This window comes from Ranitomeya imitator, chromosome 2, assembly GCF_032444005.1.
Source record: "Ranitomeya imitator isolate aRanImi1 chromosome 2, aRanImi1.pri, whole genome shotgun sequence".
Taxonomy (NCBI): domain Eukaryota; kingdom Metazoa; phylum Chordata; class Amphibia; order Anura; family Dendrobatidae; genus Ranitomeya; species Ranitomeya imitator.
In genome coordinates this window covers 330729639-330750580 of record NC_091283.1, presented here as the reverse complement: position 1 = coordinate 330750580, position 20942 = coordinate 330729639, and the positions used below count along the sequence as shown (strand labels likewise).

General features: G+C 46.6%; 1 protein-coding gene across 2 annotated transcripts in view; it reads right to left on the bottom strand.

The window, feature by feature from the left end:
- LOC138663579 (oocyte zinc finger protein XlCOF6-like) overlaps nt 1-20738 on the bottom strand; it is a 40876-nt gene extending 20138 nt beyond the window's left edge. The window contains exons 1-5 of one of the 2 annotated variants that reach the window (XM_069749827.1): nt 20693-20738; nt 1592-1737; nt 1283-1462; nt 1076-1199; nt 896-993 (exon numbers count right to left, since the gene is read on the bottom strand). In XM_069749827.1, the coding sequence (XP_069605928.1) occupies nt 896-993; nt 1076-1199; nt 1283-1462; nt 1592-1669 (480 nt within the window). In that variant the 5' untranslated portion in view covers nt 1670-1737; nt 20693-20738. Of the gene's footprint in view, nt 1-895; nt 994-1075; nt 1200-1282; nt 1463-1591; nt 2334-20692 lie in introns of those variants that run through there. The other variant, XM_069749828.1, reaches the window with a different exon arrangement.
- Between the last annotated feature and the right edge of the window lie 204 nt (nt 20739-20942).

Below are 20942 nucleotides of genomic sequence, written 5' to 3'. Positions count from 1 at the left end.
ACCGCAAGAGCGGATGCAGAGCGAAAGCACAAGAGCTAGAACCAAGAACAGAAACGCAGGAGGCTGAGTACGAGTAGAAGGTGGAACTAAGAGAAGAGAAGGAGAAGGCAAAGCCAAGGGCGGAGCCGCAAGAGGCGGAGATGCTGGAGGCGGAGCCAAGAGCAGAGATGCTAGAGGCGGAGCCAAGAGCGGAGACGCTGGAGGCGGGGCCAAGAGCGGAGACGCTGGAGGCGGAGCCAAGAGTGGAGACGCTGGAGGCGAAGCCAAGAGCGGAGACGCTGAAGGCGGAGCCAAGAGCGGAGACGCTGGAGGCGGAGCCAAGAGCGGAGACGCTGGAGGCGGAGCCAAGAGCAGAGACGGAGCCAAGTGCAGAAACACAGGAGGCGGAGCCAGATAGAACCGCAAAGAGCGGAGCCAGATAGAACCGCAAAGAGCGGAGCCACAGAGCAAAGCCAGAGAGTGCGAAGCAAGGTCTGAGCGCAGAGCCGCAAGAGTGCGGAGTGTAAGCAGACTGAGAACACAAGGAAAGACAAAGCAGGGAAGGAAGCCACAGACAAGGAGACCGAGAAAAGACAAAGTACAGACAAGGCAATGGAACAAGACACAGGGACAAAGACACAGGGACCAGGATATTCTGCCTCCTGGAGGGCGGACTACAAGATCAAGGCAATAGCACAGAGAAAAGCCTCCAGAGAGGGAGTAACTCAGAGCAAGGCCAGGCAAACTCAGCAGCTAAACACTAACTGAGCGAACACATTGCACAGGCCCAGACCACAGGGTGGAGCTGCACTATATACAGGAGGCCTCTTGATAATTGGTCAGGAACTGATTAGACAGATGCACCTCATCTCATGACACTTCATGGGAGATCTCATGACACCTTCTCTCCAACTACCTGATGATCCTGAGGAACATTGGGATCTTCTTCTTTACAGTCCTGTGGAAGAAGAGGAGGAGGACATCTCTCTGGTGTTGTCCTCTTACTGGATAGAACTGGAGGAAACACAAACAGGGACTGATTAATTCTTTACACACAGAAAATTATACGCCGTGTGTATTTAGTCTTGTCTATTACCTGGTGATGTGAGGGGCTGGGGAACCTCCATCATGTCATCATTGTACAGATCTTTGTGACCTTCTAAAAACTCCCACTCATCCTTGGAGAAATAGACAGCGACATCCTGACATCTTATAGGAACCTGACACATATAATGATACCGTCATCCCCCTGATCCCTTCATAGCGTTATTGTATAATGTCCCAGCATTCCCAGCAGTGTCACCTCTCCAGTCAGCAGCTCAATCATCTTGTAGGTGAGTTCTAGGATCTTCTGGTCATTGATGTCTTCATGTCTCAGGGGGTGAGGTGGAGGCACTATGATTTGGCTCAGGGGTCTTCCCCGTCCCTCAGACACAGGGTCCTGACAGTACTCACTAGAGGTCTTCTTCACTTCTGTGTAATCCTGGTTATGGAGAGACACAATAATAAATCTCACTACAGACATTTCCAGAGTCCTCACCTCTCCTGTTCTGTCCATCTGTTATGCTCAGAGATAAGAATGATGTAATGTGACGTCACCAGAATCTCTCACCTCTCCAGTAAGCCGGAAGAGGATATCTAGGGTGAGGTGTAATATCCTCTCCGCCATCTTGTCTCTGTCCATATCCATCTTTGGTAGATCAGGAAAGTTCTTTTATATAGAAGATCTTCACTGAGAGGATCCGAGATTGTAGAGACCTGAATGAGAAGATGAGCCAATGTAACATTATAAAAATCCTGTGTAATAATACAATTAGTGGAGCTAATAAGGGAAACATACTGTATCAGGAGGAAGAACGTGTATTCTTTAGTCATGTTTGGACTGGAACATAAGCTGAATTTCTGACCAAAACATCTATTCCATGCTCCCAATCACTGACTATGTTACTCACTGCTTCGGTAGCTGATTAGCTGTAGGAATTACAAGTTTGTTAGGATTGACCAGGAAATACAGAGACTGGCGGGAACTCCAGCAGTAATAAAATTTTTATTATTTTACAACATTCTGTTTTTTTCCTGACATCTAGTAATAAAACCTATATATTTTAGGTCACAGACAACATGCAGTTTTTTCCTCGGAGTCGGCAGCTGAATACGTTTCTCATAAACTCATCTGCCATAACGCTAATTCTCGTCTCATTTACTGGAATCGGCATTAGCAATACTGCAGGAGATATTCATTACACGTGACAGGAGAAATAACTACTTCATGATGAGGATGACTTCTTCATCTTCTACTATGGCTCTAGAAACACATTTGAGCAGAGTCCGTCACTGACTCCATCACCACCGGCCATCTATATGAATGTTTCCCGTCTTCCCCGCACTGTAATGTTCTATCAGGTTAGATCTCATGTCTGATTCACACACAGAAGTTTGAGGCTTTTATAAAAGCTTGTTTGTAAGGACAACAAGACAGGAGTTATTTGATGCCAATGTCTCCATGTAGGCTTCCATATAGTACATGTGTAGCACCCCAGGTGACCGGTTGCTACAGTGATGTTGCTTTTCCTTCGGGGAAGGTAATGTCATGCTCACAGGCAATGGAGTTCTCTTCACCAGATAAGGCACACACATGCAACACATTCTGAATCCAGCCCAGGGGGGGAGCTCAAGACCCAGATTCAGGGGAGCTTCCCTAAGCTATATGTATCCTGACCTGGAGGAGGAGCTAGGCAGTTGGTCCTAGGAGACCAAGGACTAGTTGGACACAGAGACTGAAGTGGAAGGACATCTGGAGCAGACGTGAGAGGCCTGGCAGCCACGAGGGAGCTGCAGCCTCTGAAAGGACAGATAACCTAGAAGGGTTGTATGTAGAGTAGCCGGAAGGGAAGGAGCAAAGGAGAGGAACAGGGATCAGAGGTGAACAGCGATACGACACCCTCAGAGCCATAGCGCAGAAGCCGTGTAACGGGAGCCCGAGGCCTTAGTGGAACGGTACAACACTTGGCAGAACCGGAGGGCATAAGATCATACAGACATTGCCCACACCACACCTGAGACACAGCAGCACCTGAGAAGCCCTGGGCATGATAGAGTCCCTGTAAAAAGACTCAAGCTGCCCATCATGCAGGCACCTGTCTAAGGACAGGGGGAATAGAGGACTCTGCAGAAAGCTTCAGGCAGCAGGAACTTCATATACAGCAGGCGCTAGCTGGAAAGGCTCACGGACATCTACTGGAAAAGGGAACCCTCCACTGCTTATGGGCCAGCTGGACCACCATCATCCGTGCCTGGTATCCTGGACTGTGGCCTGCCAACCACAGTAAACCAGGTAAAGACTTACAACTTGTGTCCTCCACTTATTCGTCGGCTTTCACCATCTTGCCACACACCTTATGGCCCCTGGGGACCCCGCTTCACATGTGGGAAGTGTACCATCAGTGCTGCAGTAACATCCCCCAGAGGCATCAAAATAGACAAATAGGCGGGCACCATCCACTAACAATACTAAATGATATGATTCTAATATATATCCTGGGGATCACCTAATGCATGTCAGGAAACACGAACCAGAAAACATGAAGAAAAAGTACATGCATGTAACAGGGATCACCCAAACCGATAAGAGTGTCAAAAAAGCTTTATTATAGAAAAACAAGGAGCACACATAAAAACAATTAAAAATCCTCAAAGGATAATATACATGAATGCAGATCCATAGATAAAGGGTATGCTTTGTCGCTGTAATCTGTGAAATTGTTACATTTGTCACTTCCAGCTCAGGATTACCCCTTCTTTTGGGTACTTTACCCTTTATCTATGGATCTGCATTCATGTATATTATCCTTTGAGGATTTTTAATTGTTTTATGTGTGCTCCTTGTTTTTCTATAATAAAGCTTTTTTGACACTCTTATCGGTTTGGGTGATCCCTGTTATATGCATGTACTTTTTCTTCATGTTTTCTGGTTCAACATCCCCCAGAGGACCGCTTTAACGCAGAGTCAGACCCACTAATGACCGAAAACCACAGGTGGTGTCACGAATAGACTACATCATACCAAACCCCTTTAATTGAGTCCCAGGGCCACAGACCGAGTCGTAGCCACCCCCATTAAGATCGGACCCGGTACTGAGTACCCCAGGCCCTGGTAGGGCAACTCGCATGAAAAGCACCCAAAAAAAAAGTGTGAAAATATTACAAAAATATATATAGTGAAGTGTTGAGGCACCAAACAGAAAGTTTTTACCCAGTATATGGACACCTAGAACCAATGTTACAACCTCCACTATCTTATATATAATTGTCTAAGGGTCACTTCCGTCTGTCTGTCTGTTCTTCTGTCACGGTTATTCATTCGCTGATTGGTCTCGCCAGCTGCCTGTCACGGCTGCCGCGACCAATCAGCGACGGGCACAGTCCAGAAGAAAATGGCCGTTCCTTATTCCCCGCAGTCAGTGCCTGTCGCCCGCATACTCCCCTCCGGTCACTGCTAACACAGGGTTAATGCCGGCGGTAACGGTCCGCGTTATGCCGTGGGTAACGCACTCCGTTACCGCCGCTATTAACCCTGTGTGTCCCCAACTTTTTACTATTGACGCTACCTATGCGGCATCAATAGTAAAAAATGTAATGTTAAAAATAATAAAAATAAAAAAAACCTTCTATACTCACCCTCCGTAGTCGCTCGCGCCGGCCGCCATCTTCCGTTGCAGGTTCCGGTGGCAAAGATGGCATGGGAGAAGGACCTGCCATGACGTCACGGTCATGTGACCGCGAATTCATCACAGGTCCTGCGCTCATACCAACCCTGGGACCGGAAGCTGCCGTGGACTACAAGTGGCCCTCGGAAAGGTGAGTATATGTTTATTTTTTATTTTTTAACCTGCGACAAACCTGGCTGGGCAATATACTACGTAGCTGGGCAATATACTACGTGACTGGCCAATATAGTACATGGCTCTGTGCTGTATACTACTTCGCTGTGCAATATACTACGTGGCTCTGTGCTGTATACTACGACACTGGGCATGGGCAATATACTACGTGACTGGCCAATATACTACGTGGCTCTGTGCTGTATACTACGTTACAGTGCAATATACTACGTGGCTCTGTGCTGTATACTACGTCACTGGGCAATATACTACGTAACTGGGCAATATACTACGTGGCTCCGTGCTCTATAATACGTTACTGGGCAATATACTACGTCACTGGGCAATATACTACGTGGCATCACTAGGCAATATACTACGTGGTTGGGCAATATACTACGTCACTAGGCAATATACTATGTAGCTGGGCAATATACTACGTGACTGGGCAATATACTACATCACTGGGCAATATACTACGTGGCTGGGCAATATACTACGTGGCTGGGCAATATACTACGTCACTGGGCAATATACTACGTGGTTGGGCAATATACTACGTGGTTGGGCAATATACTATGTGACTGGGCAATATACTACGTCACTGGGCAATATACTATGTCACTGGGCAATATACTACGTAGTTGGGCAATATACTACGTGGTTGGGCAATATACTACGTGACTGGGCAATATACTACGTCACTGATCAATATACTGCATGGCTGGGCAATATACTACGTCACTGGGCAATATACTAATCACTGGGCAATATACTATGTCACTGGGCAATATAATACGTAGCTGGGCAATATACTACGTGTCTGGGCAATATACTACGTGGCTGGCCAATATACTACGTGACTGCAATATATTACGTGGCTGAGCAATATACTACGTGGCTGGGCAATATACTTCGTGGGCTGGGGAATATACTACGTGGGCTGGGGAATATACTACGTGGGCTGTGCAATATACTATGTGGACATGCATATTCTAGAATACCCGATGCGTTAGAATCGGGCCACCATCTAGTAATAAATATTCAGGGTGGTGCATAGACGTGAGACTATTTATAATCAAGAAAACGGAATGATGAAAGTCAGCACTAAACCATTTTAGAAGACACTTTTTAATTTTCATTTGATTCAGACAATAAACAAAAAGTGCAACAGTGCTAGCAGCGTGGCGGCAGGCGCAGTGATTTCGAAAAAACAGAAACTGGGGAGAAATAATCATTTCTAATTCTGTGTTTCCAGGATTCTTCTTGTGAGAAATGGTTGCAATTTTCCCTATGCAATATATTTCTAGTATTAACAAGTAATAATCCTGTCACTCTATGGACGTTGGTTGTTTGTTTCTTTCCCTTTTCTTTGTTGTTTCTTGTATCATTTATTATCTTTATGTCACGTATGTGTGCTGGTTCTGACATTCGGGATCTTGTTGTCATGTGACAATCACTATATAAGGAACATCTAAGGGATATGACACATGCTTAAAAAAGGCGTCCAACCCTGAAACATCGCAAAAGGTGAATTTTCACAATTTAACTCCCTTTCTATCCTGTCTCCATGAAATACTGCTTATGCCGCCAGCTGATGAATGCCACATCACGTTTCTGACAAGATCTTCTCCTGGATTGTTTAATAGGACTTACAGGAGGAACCAGTCCTGAAAGCAGAAGATCCAGTGAGTATTCGCCACATATTCCTGCAAATTCCCTGAAGTGTTATCAATTGTATCTACTAGTGATGAGCGAGGACTAAAATGCTTGAGTGCTCGTTATTCAAATCAAGCAGGTCGGGCGCTCAGAGTCGAGTACCAACTATAATGGAAGTCAATGGGAAGCATTTTACCAGAAGACCCTAAAAGGAGGGCTGGGTGGGCAGGAAAATTGCTGAAATGGATGGAATCAGCACTCAAATGGAATGGGAACAGCATGGTGAAGATGCCTGGACGCACATCAGACTCCAGGGTCGCTGATGGGTAATAAATAAATAATTTTAAAAAATTAAGTGGGGACCCTTTCCATATTTGATAACTACACTACACAGCTGATGGCCCATGCACCCAGAAAGAGCCAGGCAAAATGCCAGAATTGGTGTATCTAATGTGATGCGCCGATTTTGGGGCTGCTACGGGCTGGTATTTTTAGGCTGGGAAGGGAACAATATCCATCGGCCTTCTTATCAGCCCCAGCTATCTGCTTTACCTTGGCTGGTTATCAAAAATAGCCGGTCCCCATGGCAGTTTTTTTTTATTAGTTATTTAATAGGTTTAAAAAAGTTAACCCCTTCCCAACATGTGCTATATACAGTGGGGCAAAAAAGTATTTAGTCAGTCAGCAATAGTGCAAGTTCCACCACTTAAAAAGATGAGAGGCGTCTGTAATTTACATCATAGGTAGACCTCAACTATGGGAGACAAACTGAGAAAAAAAAATCCAGAAAATCACATTGTCTGTTTTTTTAACATTTTATTTGCATATTATGGTGGAAAATAAGTATTTAGTCAGAAACAAACAATCAAGATTTCTGGCTCTCACAGACCTGTAACTTCTTCTTTAAGAGTCTCCTCTTTCCTCCACTCATTACCTGTAGTAATGTCCTCAGCAGCCTCCCCTCACCAGCCTCTCATGTCCTCTCCTCAGCAGCCTCCCCTCACCAGCCTCTCATGTCCTCTCCTCAGCAGCCTCCCCTCACCAGCCTCTCATGTCCTCTCCTCAGCAGCCTCCCCTCACCAGCCTCTCATGTTCTCTCCTCAGCAGCCTCCCCTCACCAGCCTCTCATGTCCTCTCCTCAGCAGCCTCCCCTCACCAGCCTCTCATGTCCTCTCCTCAGCAGCCTCCCCTCTCCAGCCTCTCATCTCCTCTCCTCAGCAGCCTCCCCTCACCAGCCTCTCATCTCCTCTCATTTCCAGCCTCTCCTCTCATTTCCAGCCTCTCCTCTCATTTCCAGCCTCTCATCTCCTCTCCAGCCTCTCATCTCATCTCCTTTCCAGCCTCTCCTCTCCAGCCTCTCATCTCCTCTCCAGCCTCTCATCTCATCTCCTTTCCAGCCTCTCCTCTCCTTTCCAGCCTCTCCTCTCCTTTCCAGCCTCTCATCTCCAGCCTCTCATCTCATCTCCTTTCCAGCCTCTCATCTCCTTTCCAGCCTCTCCTCTCCTTTCCAGCCTCTCATCTCCACTCCTTACCAGCCTCTCATCTCCTCTCCAGCCTCTCCTCTCCTTACCAGCCTCTCATCTCCTCTCCTTTCCAGCCTCTCCTCTCCTGCCTCTCATCTCCTTTCCAGCCTCTCCTCTCCTTACCAGCCTCTCATCTCTCCTTTCCAGCCTCATCTCCTCTCCTTACTAGCCTCTCATCTCCTCTCCTTACCAGCCTCTCATCTCCTCTCCTTACCAGCCTCTCATCTCCTCTCCTTTCCAGCCTCTCATCTCCTTTCCAGCCTCTCCTCTCCAGCCTCTCCTTTCCAGCCTCTCATCTCCTTTCCAGCCTCTCCTCTCCTTTCCAGCCTCTCCTTTCCAGCCTCTCATCTCCTTTCCAGCCGCTCATCTCCTTTCCTTTCCAGCCTCTCATCTCCTCTCCTTACCAGCCTCTCATCTCCTCTCCTCTCCAGCCTCTCATCTCCTTTCCAGCTACTCCTCTCCAGCCTCTCCTCTCCTTACCAGCCTCTCATCTCCTCTCCTTTCCAGCCTCTCATCTCTTTACCAGCCTCTCATCTCCTCTCCTTACCAGCCTCTCATCTCCTCTCCTTACCAGCCTCTCATCTCCTCTCCTTACCAGCCTCTCCTCTCCTCTCCAGCCTTTCCTCTCCTTTCCAGCCTCTCCTCTCCTTACCAGCCTCTCATCTCCTCTCCTTTCCAGCCTCTCCTCTCCTGCCTCTCATCTCCTTACCAGCCTCTCATCTCCTCTCCTTACCAGCCTCTCATCTCCTCCCCTTAGCAGCCTCCCTCCCCTCACTCACTCACTCACATCAGCAGACTCCCGTCTCCTCTCTCACCTCACTCCTCTCTGCAGCTTCCTCTGAGTCCTCACACACTGCCCGCCTCCTCCTCTCCCTGCTCACCGCCGACTTCAGTATCTTCTCCCACAAACATTACCTGGTTCTCTGCAGTCTGCTCCAGTGCTCTTAAGAAGAGCGCGCAGCGTGTGACATGACCGGCGTCAGGGGGACCATGATGCACTTGGGCTGCTGCTGCTTAAAGGTACAGCACCCATTTCTGCCCCATACAGTAGTCAGGGCAGCAATGCCCTGATGGTGGCCTCGCGCCCGAGACCCCCTCCCCCCTTGCTCAGGTGCCGCCCCCCTGCATTGTCCCCACCCTAGGCACGTGTCCTCAAGTGCCTAGTGGCAAATACGGCCCTGCCTGTATAGATAGGGAGGTAGTGTCTTTCTTTTGCATAAAAAAATGGTTATCACCGGGTAATTTCTAGTGCATTAGAGGAGCGTACGTCATATTGTTGGTAACGTTCATTTTGTTTTTGCAAACAAATAATTATTTCCGTCAAGTAAATTTTTAGGTAGTGCATTATGGGAGTGTACGTTGTATTGCTAGTGACGTCCATTTTTCTTTAGCACAAATCTATTGTCGGGTAAATTTATAGGGAGGACATTAGTGTACAGTCATGACCAAAATTTTTCAGAATGACACCAAAATTATATTTTCACATGATCTGCTGCCCTCTGGTTTTTATTAGTGTTTGTCTGATGTTTATATCACATACAGAAATATAATTGCAATCATATTATGAGTACCAATAGGTTATATTGACAGTTAGAATGAGTTAATGCAGCAAGTCAATATTTGCAGTGTTGACCCTTCTTCTTCAAGACCTCTGCAATTCTCCCTGGCATGCTCTCAATCAACTTCTGGACCAAATCCTTACTGATAGCAGTCCATTCTTGCATAATCAATGCTTGCATTTTGCCAGAATTTGTTGGTTTTTGTTTGTCCACCCGTCTCTTGATGATTGACCACAAGTTCTCAATGGGATTAAGATCTGGGGAGTTTCCAGGCCATGGACCCAAAATCTCTATGTTTTGTTCCATGAGCCATTTAGTTATCACCTTTGCTTTATGGCAAGGTGCTCCATCATGCTGGAAAAGGCATTGTTGGGTGCCAAACTGCTCTTGGACGGTTGGGAGAAGTTGCTCTTGGAGGACATTCTGGTACCATTCTTTATTCATGGCTGTGTTTTTAGGCAAGACTGTGAGTGAGCCGATTCCCTTGGCTGAGAAGCAAACCCAGACATGAATGGTTTCAGGATGCTTTACAGTTGGCATGAGACAAGACTGGTGGTAGCGCTCACCTCTTCTTCTCCGAATAAGCTGTTTTCCAGATGTTCCAAACAATCGAAAAGGGGATTCATCAGAGAAAATGACTTTGCTCCAGTCCTCAGCAGTCCACTCCCTGTACCTTTTGCAGAATATAAGTCGGTCCCTGATGTTTTTTTCTGGAGAGAAGTGGCTTCTTTGCTGCCCTCCTTGAAACCAGGCCTTGCTCAAAGAGTCTCCGCCTGACAGTGCGTGCGGAAGCACTCACACCAGCCTGCTGCCATTCCTGAGCAAGCTCATAGGGTCCTGGCTTGCTGGTCTTTCTTGGGCGCCCTGGAGCCTTTTTGACAACAATGGAAGCTCTCTCCTTGAAGTTCTTGATGATGCGATAGATTGTTGACTGAGGTGCAATCTTTGTAGATGCGATACTCTTCCCTGTTAGGCCATTTTTGTGCAGTGCAATGATGGCTTCACGTGTTTCTTTAGAGATAACCATGGTTAACTGAAGAGAAACAATGATACCAAGCACCAGCCTCCTTTTAAAGTGTCCAGTGATGTCATTCTTACTTAATCATGACTGATTGATCGCCAGCCCTGTCCTCATCAACACCCACACCTGTGTTAATGGATCAATCACTAAAACGATGTTAGCTGCTCCTTTTAAGGCAGGACTGCAATGATGTTGAAATGTGTTTTGGGGGTTAAAGTTCATTTTCTGGGCAAATATTGACTTTGCAAGTACAGTAATTGCTGTTAAGCTGATCACTCTGACATTCAGGAGTATATGCAAATTGCCATTAGAAAAAATGAAGCAGTAGACTTTGGAAAAATTAATATTTGTCTCATTCTCAAAATTTTTGTCCATGACTGTAGTGAACATCTCTAATTTTTTTCTATACATCTATTTTTTCTTTTCAACTTTTTCTTCTAAATTTTTTCTCTTTACTTTTTATAATAACTGGTATCATATACACAAACTGATCCTTTGCCCCGGGTGCAGGAAAGGCTAGATACACCTCTGTTTGTTCCTTGTATGTGATATTATTGGTCATTTTAAAAATTGAAAAATAAATAAAAATATACCTAAATTGTATTGCATATTTTAACAAATATTTAATAGGTTACATCAGAGTAGGGCCTGGCCAGCAGTGTCTACTGTGTTATGGTGACGGCTAAAAATTTTTTTTAGCCAAAATAAAAGCTGCCGGCTATATGTGTGATCTGGTGATGGGACCTGTTCACACTTTGCGGTTTTTACCGTGGAACCGCGGCGATTTTGCCACTGTGGGTCCGCTGCAGTTTCCATTGTGTTTACAGTAACATGTAAACCCTATGGAAACCGCAGCAGTTTACATCCTGCAGCATGTCACTTCTTTGTGCAGAATCACGGCGGTTCTGAACCCATAGGAATGCATTGATCCGCTTACTTCCCGCATGGGGCTGTGCCCACCATGCGGGAAGTAATGCGGATAATGTGCAGATGGTACCCGGGGTGGAGGAGAGGAGACTCTCCTCCAGGCCCTGGGAACCATATTTGAGTAAAAAAAAAAAAAAAAAGAATTAAAATAAAAAATAATGATATACTCACCTCTCAGCGCTGCACACGGCCGTCCGGTCTCAGGTTGCTATGCGAGCAGGACCTGCGGTCACATGACCGTGATGTCGCGGTCACATGACCGTGACGTCACGAAGGTCCTTCTCGCACAGCATCTTTGGAACCGGACCGCCGCGTGCAGCGCCGAGGAGATCGGGACGTCAGAGGGTGAGTATATCATTATTTTTATTATTTTTAACATTACTATTGATGCTGCATATGCAGCATCAATAGTAAACCAAGCGCAGGATTAATCCCGCAGCGGAACCCGCAACACAAACTGCGATAAATCTGCAGGGATAACCGCAGCGGGATTGCCCTGCAGATTTATCAAATCCGCTGCGGGAAAACCCGCGGGAGAACCCGCAGCCCCCTTCCTACGTGTGCACATAGCCTTAGTGTGTGATAGGTAAGAAGTGGACTTTTTCCAAGAGAGAGCAGTGGGACTGTGGACAGTTCGAGGGGTGGAGCGTGGAGGCGGTGCTGGGGTGGAGCCTGGGTGGAGTCTCAAGGGGGCCCCGAAAAATATGCAAGTATGAGGCCCCGAAATTTCTAGTGGCAGCCCTGTAGTCAGAAAACCAGAGCTTCAGCAATACTGGAGTACTGATATTCTCTACAGTACACCTGAATTCCGTATGGCCATGACAAGGACACGATTTGAAGAGATCCAAAAATGATTGCATTATAGTGATAATGAGCAGTGACCTCCCCGAGACGATCTGAACTTTGATCGTCTATATAACATTTGGTCAGTGGTTGAACAATTTAGCAGAATATTTGCTGAGGTGTACAACCTCCAAAGGGACATCACCACAGATGAATCTCTGGTTCATTTCAAAGGGAGGCTAAAATTTCAACAATACCTGCCAAGAAAGAGGTCCAGGTAAGGAATTAAACTATACAAACTGTGGGAGAGTACCTCAGGGTACACCCACAGATTTAGTGTCTACAAGGGAAATGACACTCAGATTAACCCCCTGAATGCCCCCCCCATCTTGGGGGTGAGTGGGAAAATTGTGTGAGAATTGCTGCACCCACTGCTGGATAAGGGTTATCACCTCTACATTGATAACTTTCACACCAGTATCCCCCCCTCTTCAAGATCCTTTCTGTCAGAAGTACAGTTGCCTGTGGCACCATGTGAAAAAAATCAGAGAGACCTGCCTAAGCCATTAATTGGGCAAATGCTGAGAAAGGGCGAAAGTCAAGCCCAATGCAGCGAAAACATGCTGGTGGTCAAGGATAAGGACAAAAGGGATGTTCTTATCTTCACCACCATACACCGTGACAACAGCTCCCTTGTCACTGTTCATGGTACCACAACACAAGTCCCAAAGCCAGATTGGATCTTGGATTACAATCGGTACATAGGGTGTAGATCTCTCAGACCAGGTCCTCAAAACATACAGTGCCATGCGAAAAGCTAAAGCATGGTATAAAAAATGGGCTATGCACATTGTATTGATGGCACCGTACAATGCTTTTGTGCTATTCTGATCTGCAGGCGATACAGGGACCTTCCTTCAGTTTCAGGAGGTAGTCATCAAGGTTCTAATGTTTGGCACTCAGGAAGGTGAGGGTTCTGGTACTTCTGAAACTGATTGTGCCATATTGTCCCAGGACAACATTTTCCAGGACCGGTTCTCCAAACAGTGAAAAAAGGAAGTGCTAGGGTTGGCAGATTGCACTAAATAAAATATAAAATAAAGTGCAATTGCAACCCAGGTTCCACCGTGCGGAGATGATCCTGCTGGTAGAGTGAACAATGATGGAACAAAACAGTGAGTATTACCTTAAACAGACTGAGATAACGCCACACAGAGTGATCGGAACATTGAGTATCAAGCTCAGTTACATCACAGAGAGGTACTGCACTAGGAATGCCAAGTACTATACCCTGTTAACGTCACAGGGATGGTAGCACGTGGGTTGAGCTGGCTCTGTAACTGAACTGTGCTAACCACACACAGGAAAGAAACAGATGCAAAGCCAAGCGGCTAGTTACCCCAGTCCTGACGCTACCGAACTTGTGCCTGACCGGCACCCTAAGCAAGTAGCAAACTAGAGACTCATGAGTAGAGAAACCGCCTAAATGTGCTACCTGCCTGCCAACATGTACAGTCCTTGAGCATAGACAGACTCACACAAACATGCAGAGTAGTAGAATAACCACCCACTCTCACCAAAACATAAATGACACTAGCGTGCCCACTTGCGCCGCTGAGAGCCTTTTATACACTAGGCTCCACCCCAAACACTCATGCCTAGTCGGTCAAGACATCACCCGCAGGTCAATCCAGAGCTGCCACATCACCAGAGCAGCTAACGTCCGACTGCCAATAAGAAGATGTTACATCAGAGACATGCTCAGTAAGGTCATCTCTGGATTTAGACTCCAGAGCGCAAGGTTACACCTGCATATCACTGATTACCACAGACTTGGCTGAAGAGCCACCAGTAACCAAACGTATACCACGAGCCTGAGCAAGACGCTGGGACCGATGCCTGTGCTGAGCAGCACTAGGAGCGGGCGGACCTGAATGGGATACCATAGTACCAGATAATACTTGGGATCTACCTGCGCAGCAGGAGAATCCCAAAGCCTAGATGGAAGATCACAAAAACAGTGTAGAGTATGCTCAAAGAGGGGAATCCAAAAGGACACAATTTACCATTGTGAAACCTGCCCTGAGAATCCTGGTCTTTGAATTAAGGATTGATTCAAAGCGTATAGCGATTTTACTCCACATATGTAGTATCGGCATACTCAGGAGAAACTGGACAACATTGGTCGTGGTCTATTTTCTCCTGCTATCCTTGTGAAAATAAAAAAATCCAGGCCGAAAGATCATTTTTGCTGAAAAAATTGATTATTTTTTATTTTCATGGCTCTACGTTGTAAATGCCTGTGGGGGTTTCTACAGTATAGGCACATCAGGGGCTCTTCAAATGCGACATGGCGTCCACTCTCAATTCCAGGCAATTTTGAGTTCAAAAAGTCAAACAGTGCTCCTTCCTTTCCGAGACCTGCTGTGCACCCAAACAGTGGTTTTCCCCCACATATGGGGTAAAAGCGTACTCAAGAGAAATTGCACAACAACTTTTGTTGTTTACTTCCACATTGCTTCAGTTCCTGTGCAGCACTTGAAGGGTTAATAAACTTCTTGAATGTGGTTTTGAACACCTTGAGGGGTGCAGTTTTCAGAATGGTGTCACTTTTGGGCACTTTAAGTCATATAAGCCTGTCAAATGTGATGTGGTCCCTAAAAAAATGGTTTTGCAAGTTTTGCTTTAAAAATGAGAAACAGCTGGACAACTTTTAACCCTTACAACTTCCTAACAATAAAATATGTTTCAAAAATTGTGCTGATGTGAAGGAAACATGTGGGAAATGTTATTTATTAACTCCTTTGTGTGACATGACTCTGATTTAAGGGCATAAAAATTAAGTTTTGAAAATTGCAAAATGTTCACCTAATTTCTGATTTTTTCACAAATAAATGTCATATCAAAGAAATGTTACCACTATCATGAAGTACAATATGTCACGAAAAACAGTCTCAGAATCAGTGGGATCCATTGAAGCGTCCAGAGTTATTACCTCATAAAGCGATAATGGTCAGAATTGGAAATATTGGCCTGGTCAGGAAGGTGAAAACAGGCTTCGGGGTGAATGAGTTAAATACACGCTATAGCGCCACATGAGAGACACTAAAGAATACAACTTTATAATACTTAGGGGGGCTGACAATAATCTAAGCGTTCCCTCCTATAACAACTCTCCCTGAGCTGCTTCCTGAGGACGGTGTGCCGAGCATCATGTCACTGGGTCTTCTATAAACCCAATAACGTGATGAGGCCGGACAGTCACAGTAATACCAGTAGCCAGGGCCGGCTCCAGGTTTTTGAGGGCCCCGGGCGAAAGAGTCTCAGTGGGCCCCCTCTTTAACACATACCACAATTCATGATGCACAGATACAGCAGAGAAATATAGCGCAGCCCACGTAGTATATAACACAGCCAAGTAGTATATAGCACAGCCCACGTAGTATATAACACAGCCACGAAGTAAATAGCACAGCCACGTAGTATACAGCACAGCCCACGTAGTATAAAGCACAGACACATAGTATATTGCCCAGCCACGTAGTATATTGCCCAGCCACGTATTATATTGCCCAGACACGTAGTATATAGCACAGCCACGTAGTATATTGCACAGCCACGTAGTATATTGCCCAGCCATGTACTATATTGCCCAGCCACGTAGTATATCGCCCAGCCACGTAGTATATTGCACAGCCACTTAATATATTGCCTAGCCACGTAGTATATAACACAGCCACGTAATATATAGCACAGCCCATGTAGTATATAACACAGCCACGAAGTAAATAGCACAGCCACGTAGTATACAGCACAGCCCACATAGTATAAAGCAGACACGTAGTATATTGCCCAGCCACGTAGTATATTACACAGCCACGTAGTATATTGCCCAGACACGTAGTATATTGCACAGCCACTTAATATATTGCCTAGCCACGTAGTATATAACACAGCCACGTAATATATAGCACAGCCCATGTAGTATATAACACAGCCACGAAGTAAATAGCACAGCCACGTAGTATACAGCACAGCCCACATAGTATAAAGCAGACACGTAGTATATTGCCCAGCCACGTAGTATATTGCACAGCCACGTAGAATATTGCCCAGCCACGTAGTATATTGCCAAGACACGTAGTATATAGCACAGACACGTAGTATACAGCACAGCCCACGTAGTATAAAGCACAGACACATAGTATATTGCCCAGCCACGTAGTATATTGCCCAGCCACGTATTATATTGCCCAGACACGTAGTATATAGCACAGCCACGTAGTATATTGCACAGCCACGTAGTATATTGCCCAGCCATGTACTATATTGCCCAGCCACGTAGTATATTGCCCAGACACGTAGTATATTGCACAGCCACTTAATATATTGCCTAGCCACGTAGTATATAACACAGCCACGTAATATATAGCACAGCCCATGTAGTATATAACACAGCCACGAAGTAAATAGCACAGCCACGTAGTATACAGCACAGCCCACATAGTATAAAGCAGACACGTAGTATATTGCCCAGCCACGTAGTATATTGCACAGCCACGTAGTATATTGCCCAGACACGTAGTATATAGCACAGCCACGTAGTATATTGCACAGCCACGTAGTATATTGCACAGCCACGTACTATATTGCCCAGCCACGTCGTATATTGCCAAGACACGTAGTATATAGCACAGACACGTAGTATATTGCACAGCCACGTAATATATTGCCTAGCCACGTAGTATATAGCATAGCCACATAGTATATAACACAGGCAGCCCACGTAGGTAGTATATAACATAGGCAGCCCACATCGTATATAACACAGGCAGCCCAGGCACGTACATAGTATATAACACAGGCAGCCCACGTACGTAGTATATAACACAGGCAGCCCACGTATGTAGTATATAATACAGGCAGCCACGTAGCATATAGCACAGCCACGTAGTATATAACACAGGCAGCCCACGTAGTATATAACACAAGCAGCCCACGTAGTATATAACACAGGCAGCCCAGCTCACCCACCACCACGTCATCGCCATCGACCTTTGTGGACACAGGATCTGCGCACATGCACTGACGAATGCTGCTCGTCTTCTGCTGCTCGCTGCGCTGGAAATGGACTGTGGACCCAGGTCCGGGACCTTGTCGCGATGCGATCTGTGTGTCAGCGCTGCTCTTCTTAGGATGACGAGCTCCTCACTCTCACTCGGAAGTGACGACTGCTGGCCTAGAAGTGACTCTTCTATCCCCATGGACGGTGATTGGCGAGTATTCCTGCTGCAGTGAGTCCCAGTCAGTGAGTCCCACCTCCTGCTGCCGGGAATCATATATCCGCTCCAGCTCCGCCTCCGAGTCCTGGCTGGAGTCGCACACATCACACTAGCACAGGGAGGGTTGGACTTGGGAATGATGTTGTCCGGTTTCGGGGGCCCCCCAGCAGTGCATGATGCGCTGCGCATCAGTGTCGGCAATGCTGGCATAATAAGTGTCTTACCGTTATGGGCCCCCCAGTCTCGCCAGGGCCCCGGCACTTGCTGACATCGGCCCTGCCAGTAGCCAACATGGCTACAGCACTCCCGTGTATGGCAGGCAATCCCTGCATGTTTATTGGCTGGGAACTCGAGCATGGTGCTCCATCACCTGCGATACTCCAGTAACAAGCTTGTCCGAGCTCCCGATATCTGATCGAGTAGTGGAGAGCGGCTCACTCATCACTAGTCAGGGCCGACGTTAGGGGCAGACAGACCAGGCAGTTGCCTGGGGCCCTCGCTCCCCCAGGGGTCCCCAGCTAGCGGCAAGTCACGCAGCCGCTATGGGGTCCCTGTGAGGCAGGGGGGCCCGCCTGCCGTCAGCCCCGACTCCCCCGCCGCATTGAACTATACTGGCGTCTGCTGGTACAGTTCAATTTTATGATGGAGGAGAGAGCGTCACCTAAAGCTCCCTCTCCCATCATTCCCTGCTCTGCCTCTGCCTCTGGTGCGCGCGGACTCATGGTGTCCCAGGCAGTGCAGCGGCAGCCGCTGAGACAGGAGCAGGGAGCGCCGCGGGCACGAGGGGAGGTGAGGAGCTTTTTTTAAAAATTTTATTTACTGGACTCTGGGGCCATTCTCGGGAGGGGAGAGGAGGGGAGGGAAGGGGGGATGTGGGCAGTGCTATATGCTACTGTGTGGGCAGTGCTATATACTACTATGTGGGTTCTGCTGTATACTACTGTGTGGGCTCTGCTGTATACTACTTTGTGGGCAGTGCTGTATACTACTGTGTGGGCTCTGCTGTATACTACGTTGTGGGAAGTGCTGTATACTACTGTGTGGGCAGTGCTATATACTACTGTGTGGGCAGTGCTGTATACTACTATGTGGGCTGTGCTATATACTACTGTGTGGGCAGTGCTATATACTACTGTGTGGGCTCTGCTATATACTACTGTGTAGGCAGTGCTGTATACTACTGTGTGGGCTTTGCTGTATACTATGTTGTGGGCAGTGCTATATTCTACTGTGTGGGCTCTGCTGTATACTACTGTGTGGGCAGTGCTGTATACTACTGTGTGGGCTCTGCTGTATACTACTGTGTGGGCAGTGCTGTATACTACTGTGTGGGCTGTGCTGTATACTACTGTGTGGGCAGTGCTATATACTACTGTGTGGGCAGTGCTATATACTACTGTGTGGGCAGTGCTATATACTACTGTGTGGGCAGTGCTATATACTACTGTGTCGGCAGTGCTATATGCTACTGTGTTGGCTGTGCTGTATACTACTGTGTGGGCTGTGCTATATACTACTGTGTGGGCAGTGCTATATACTACTGTGTGGGCTGTGCTATATACTACTGTGTGGGCAGTGCTATATACTACTGTGTGGGCTGTGCTGTATACTACTGTGTGGGTTGTGCAATATACTACGTGGCAGTGCTATATATTACTATGTGGGCTGTGCCATATGCTATGTGGGCTGTGCTATATACTATGTGACTGTTATATATTTGGGGGGTACGATATACATTATATTCTATGGAGGAGGCTGTGTTATATACTATGGGGGGCTGCATTATATTCTGTGGGGGGCTTTATTAGATTTTATGAGGGATGATTGCATACTCTTTGATGGGGCTACATTATATTCTATGGGGAGGTGGGCTGTATTATATCCTGTTCAGGGCTACATTACATTCTATGGGAGGCTGTATTATATTTATATTCTATGGGGGGTGATTGCATCATACTCTATGAGGGGGCTACATTATACTATATGGGGGGGCTGCATTATATTCTATGGGGAGGTTACATTATACTCTGTGGGGGGCTGCATTGTACTCTGTGGAGTGGTGGCTGCATTATACTATATGTGGGCTGCATTATAGTGTATCGAGGACTATGGGGAATACATTATACTATATGAAGAACTATGGGGTGCATTATACTATGGGAAGTGAATTGTACTACATGGATGACTATGGCGGTGCATTATACTATATGGAGCACTGTGAGGAGTGTATTATGCTATATGGAGGACTGAGGAGTATATTTTAATATATGGAGGACTATGAGGAGTGTATTATACTACATGGAGGACTATGGGGAGAATATAATACTATATGGAGGACTATGGGAAGTGTATAATATTATATGGAGGATTATGAGGAGTGCATTATACATTTTACAATATGGAGGACTGAGGTGCACATTATAATATATGGAGGAGTATGGGGTGTATTATACTAAACAAGCAAAATGCTGCCTATTCATTGGGTGATTGGAATGTTTATGTGGGAACAGAAATCCTTGTTCTCAGCAGCACATCGCCGGTGTAAACTGTAGATGTGCTGCTGATAACATGATACTGTCTGGTGATCTGTTAATGATCTATTAGTGATGGTTCTGTCCCCATCATTCTTTCTCAGACGGTGTAAAGAGGCCGGGAAACAAGCGTCCAATAACTTCAGTATTGTCGATCACACTCGTTTAGCGTCCTGAGATCAGCGCATGTAAGTACAATCTAAATGCTTCTGTGTGGTGTGCAATATGTTAGCATTTGGGGCCCCATTTTAAACTTTGCCTAGGACCCCACTTTGCCTAAAACCGGCACTGTCACTAGTATCTACATTATTGTGCTGGAGCCAGGAGAGGAGTCATCGCATTGTGGGAGAACTTCTCTGGGCTTCTGTCCGCTCATCCTGCAGGTGTCTGACTGGAAATAATGTGGAACCAGCGAAGCCGCATTCTGTCCACAGATGTTACCTCACTGTTCACACCACACAGGGACCTCAAAGGAGTCTCCTCAGTGCTGAAGGGGATAATGCCCCCAAAACCCTCATGCCCAGTAATGGGGAATCTCCACCACCTACCTCCACCCGCAGGGCCGCACTCCACTTACTTGTATGGCTTTTCTGTGCACACAGGACCTGTGATGAGGTCACAGGAGGGGAGGAGCCAAGGGTCACATGATCAGGGGCCTCAGTGTATGCAGGACTCTGCTGTGCTGACAAGTATTCAGCTCCTCTGCTGGTGCTGCTCCTTTAAGAACAGGTAACGTTGCTAAAAGTAGAACAATTCCCCCCATTAAAGGGAACCTGTCACCCCGTTTTTTGAGATTGA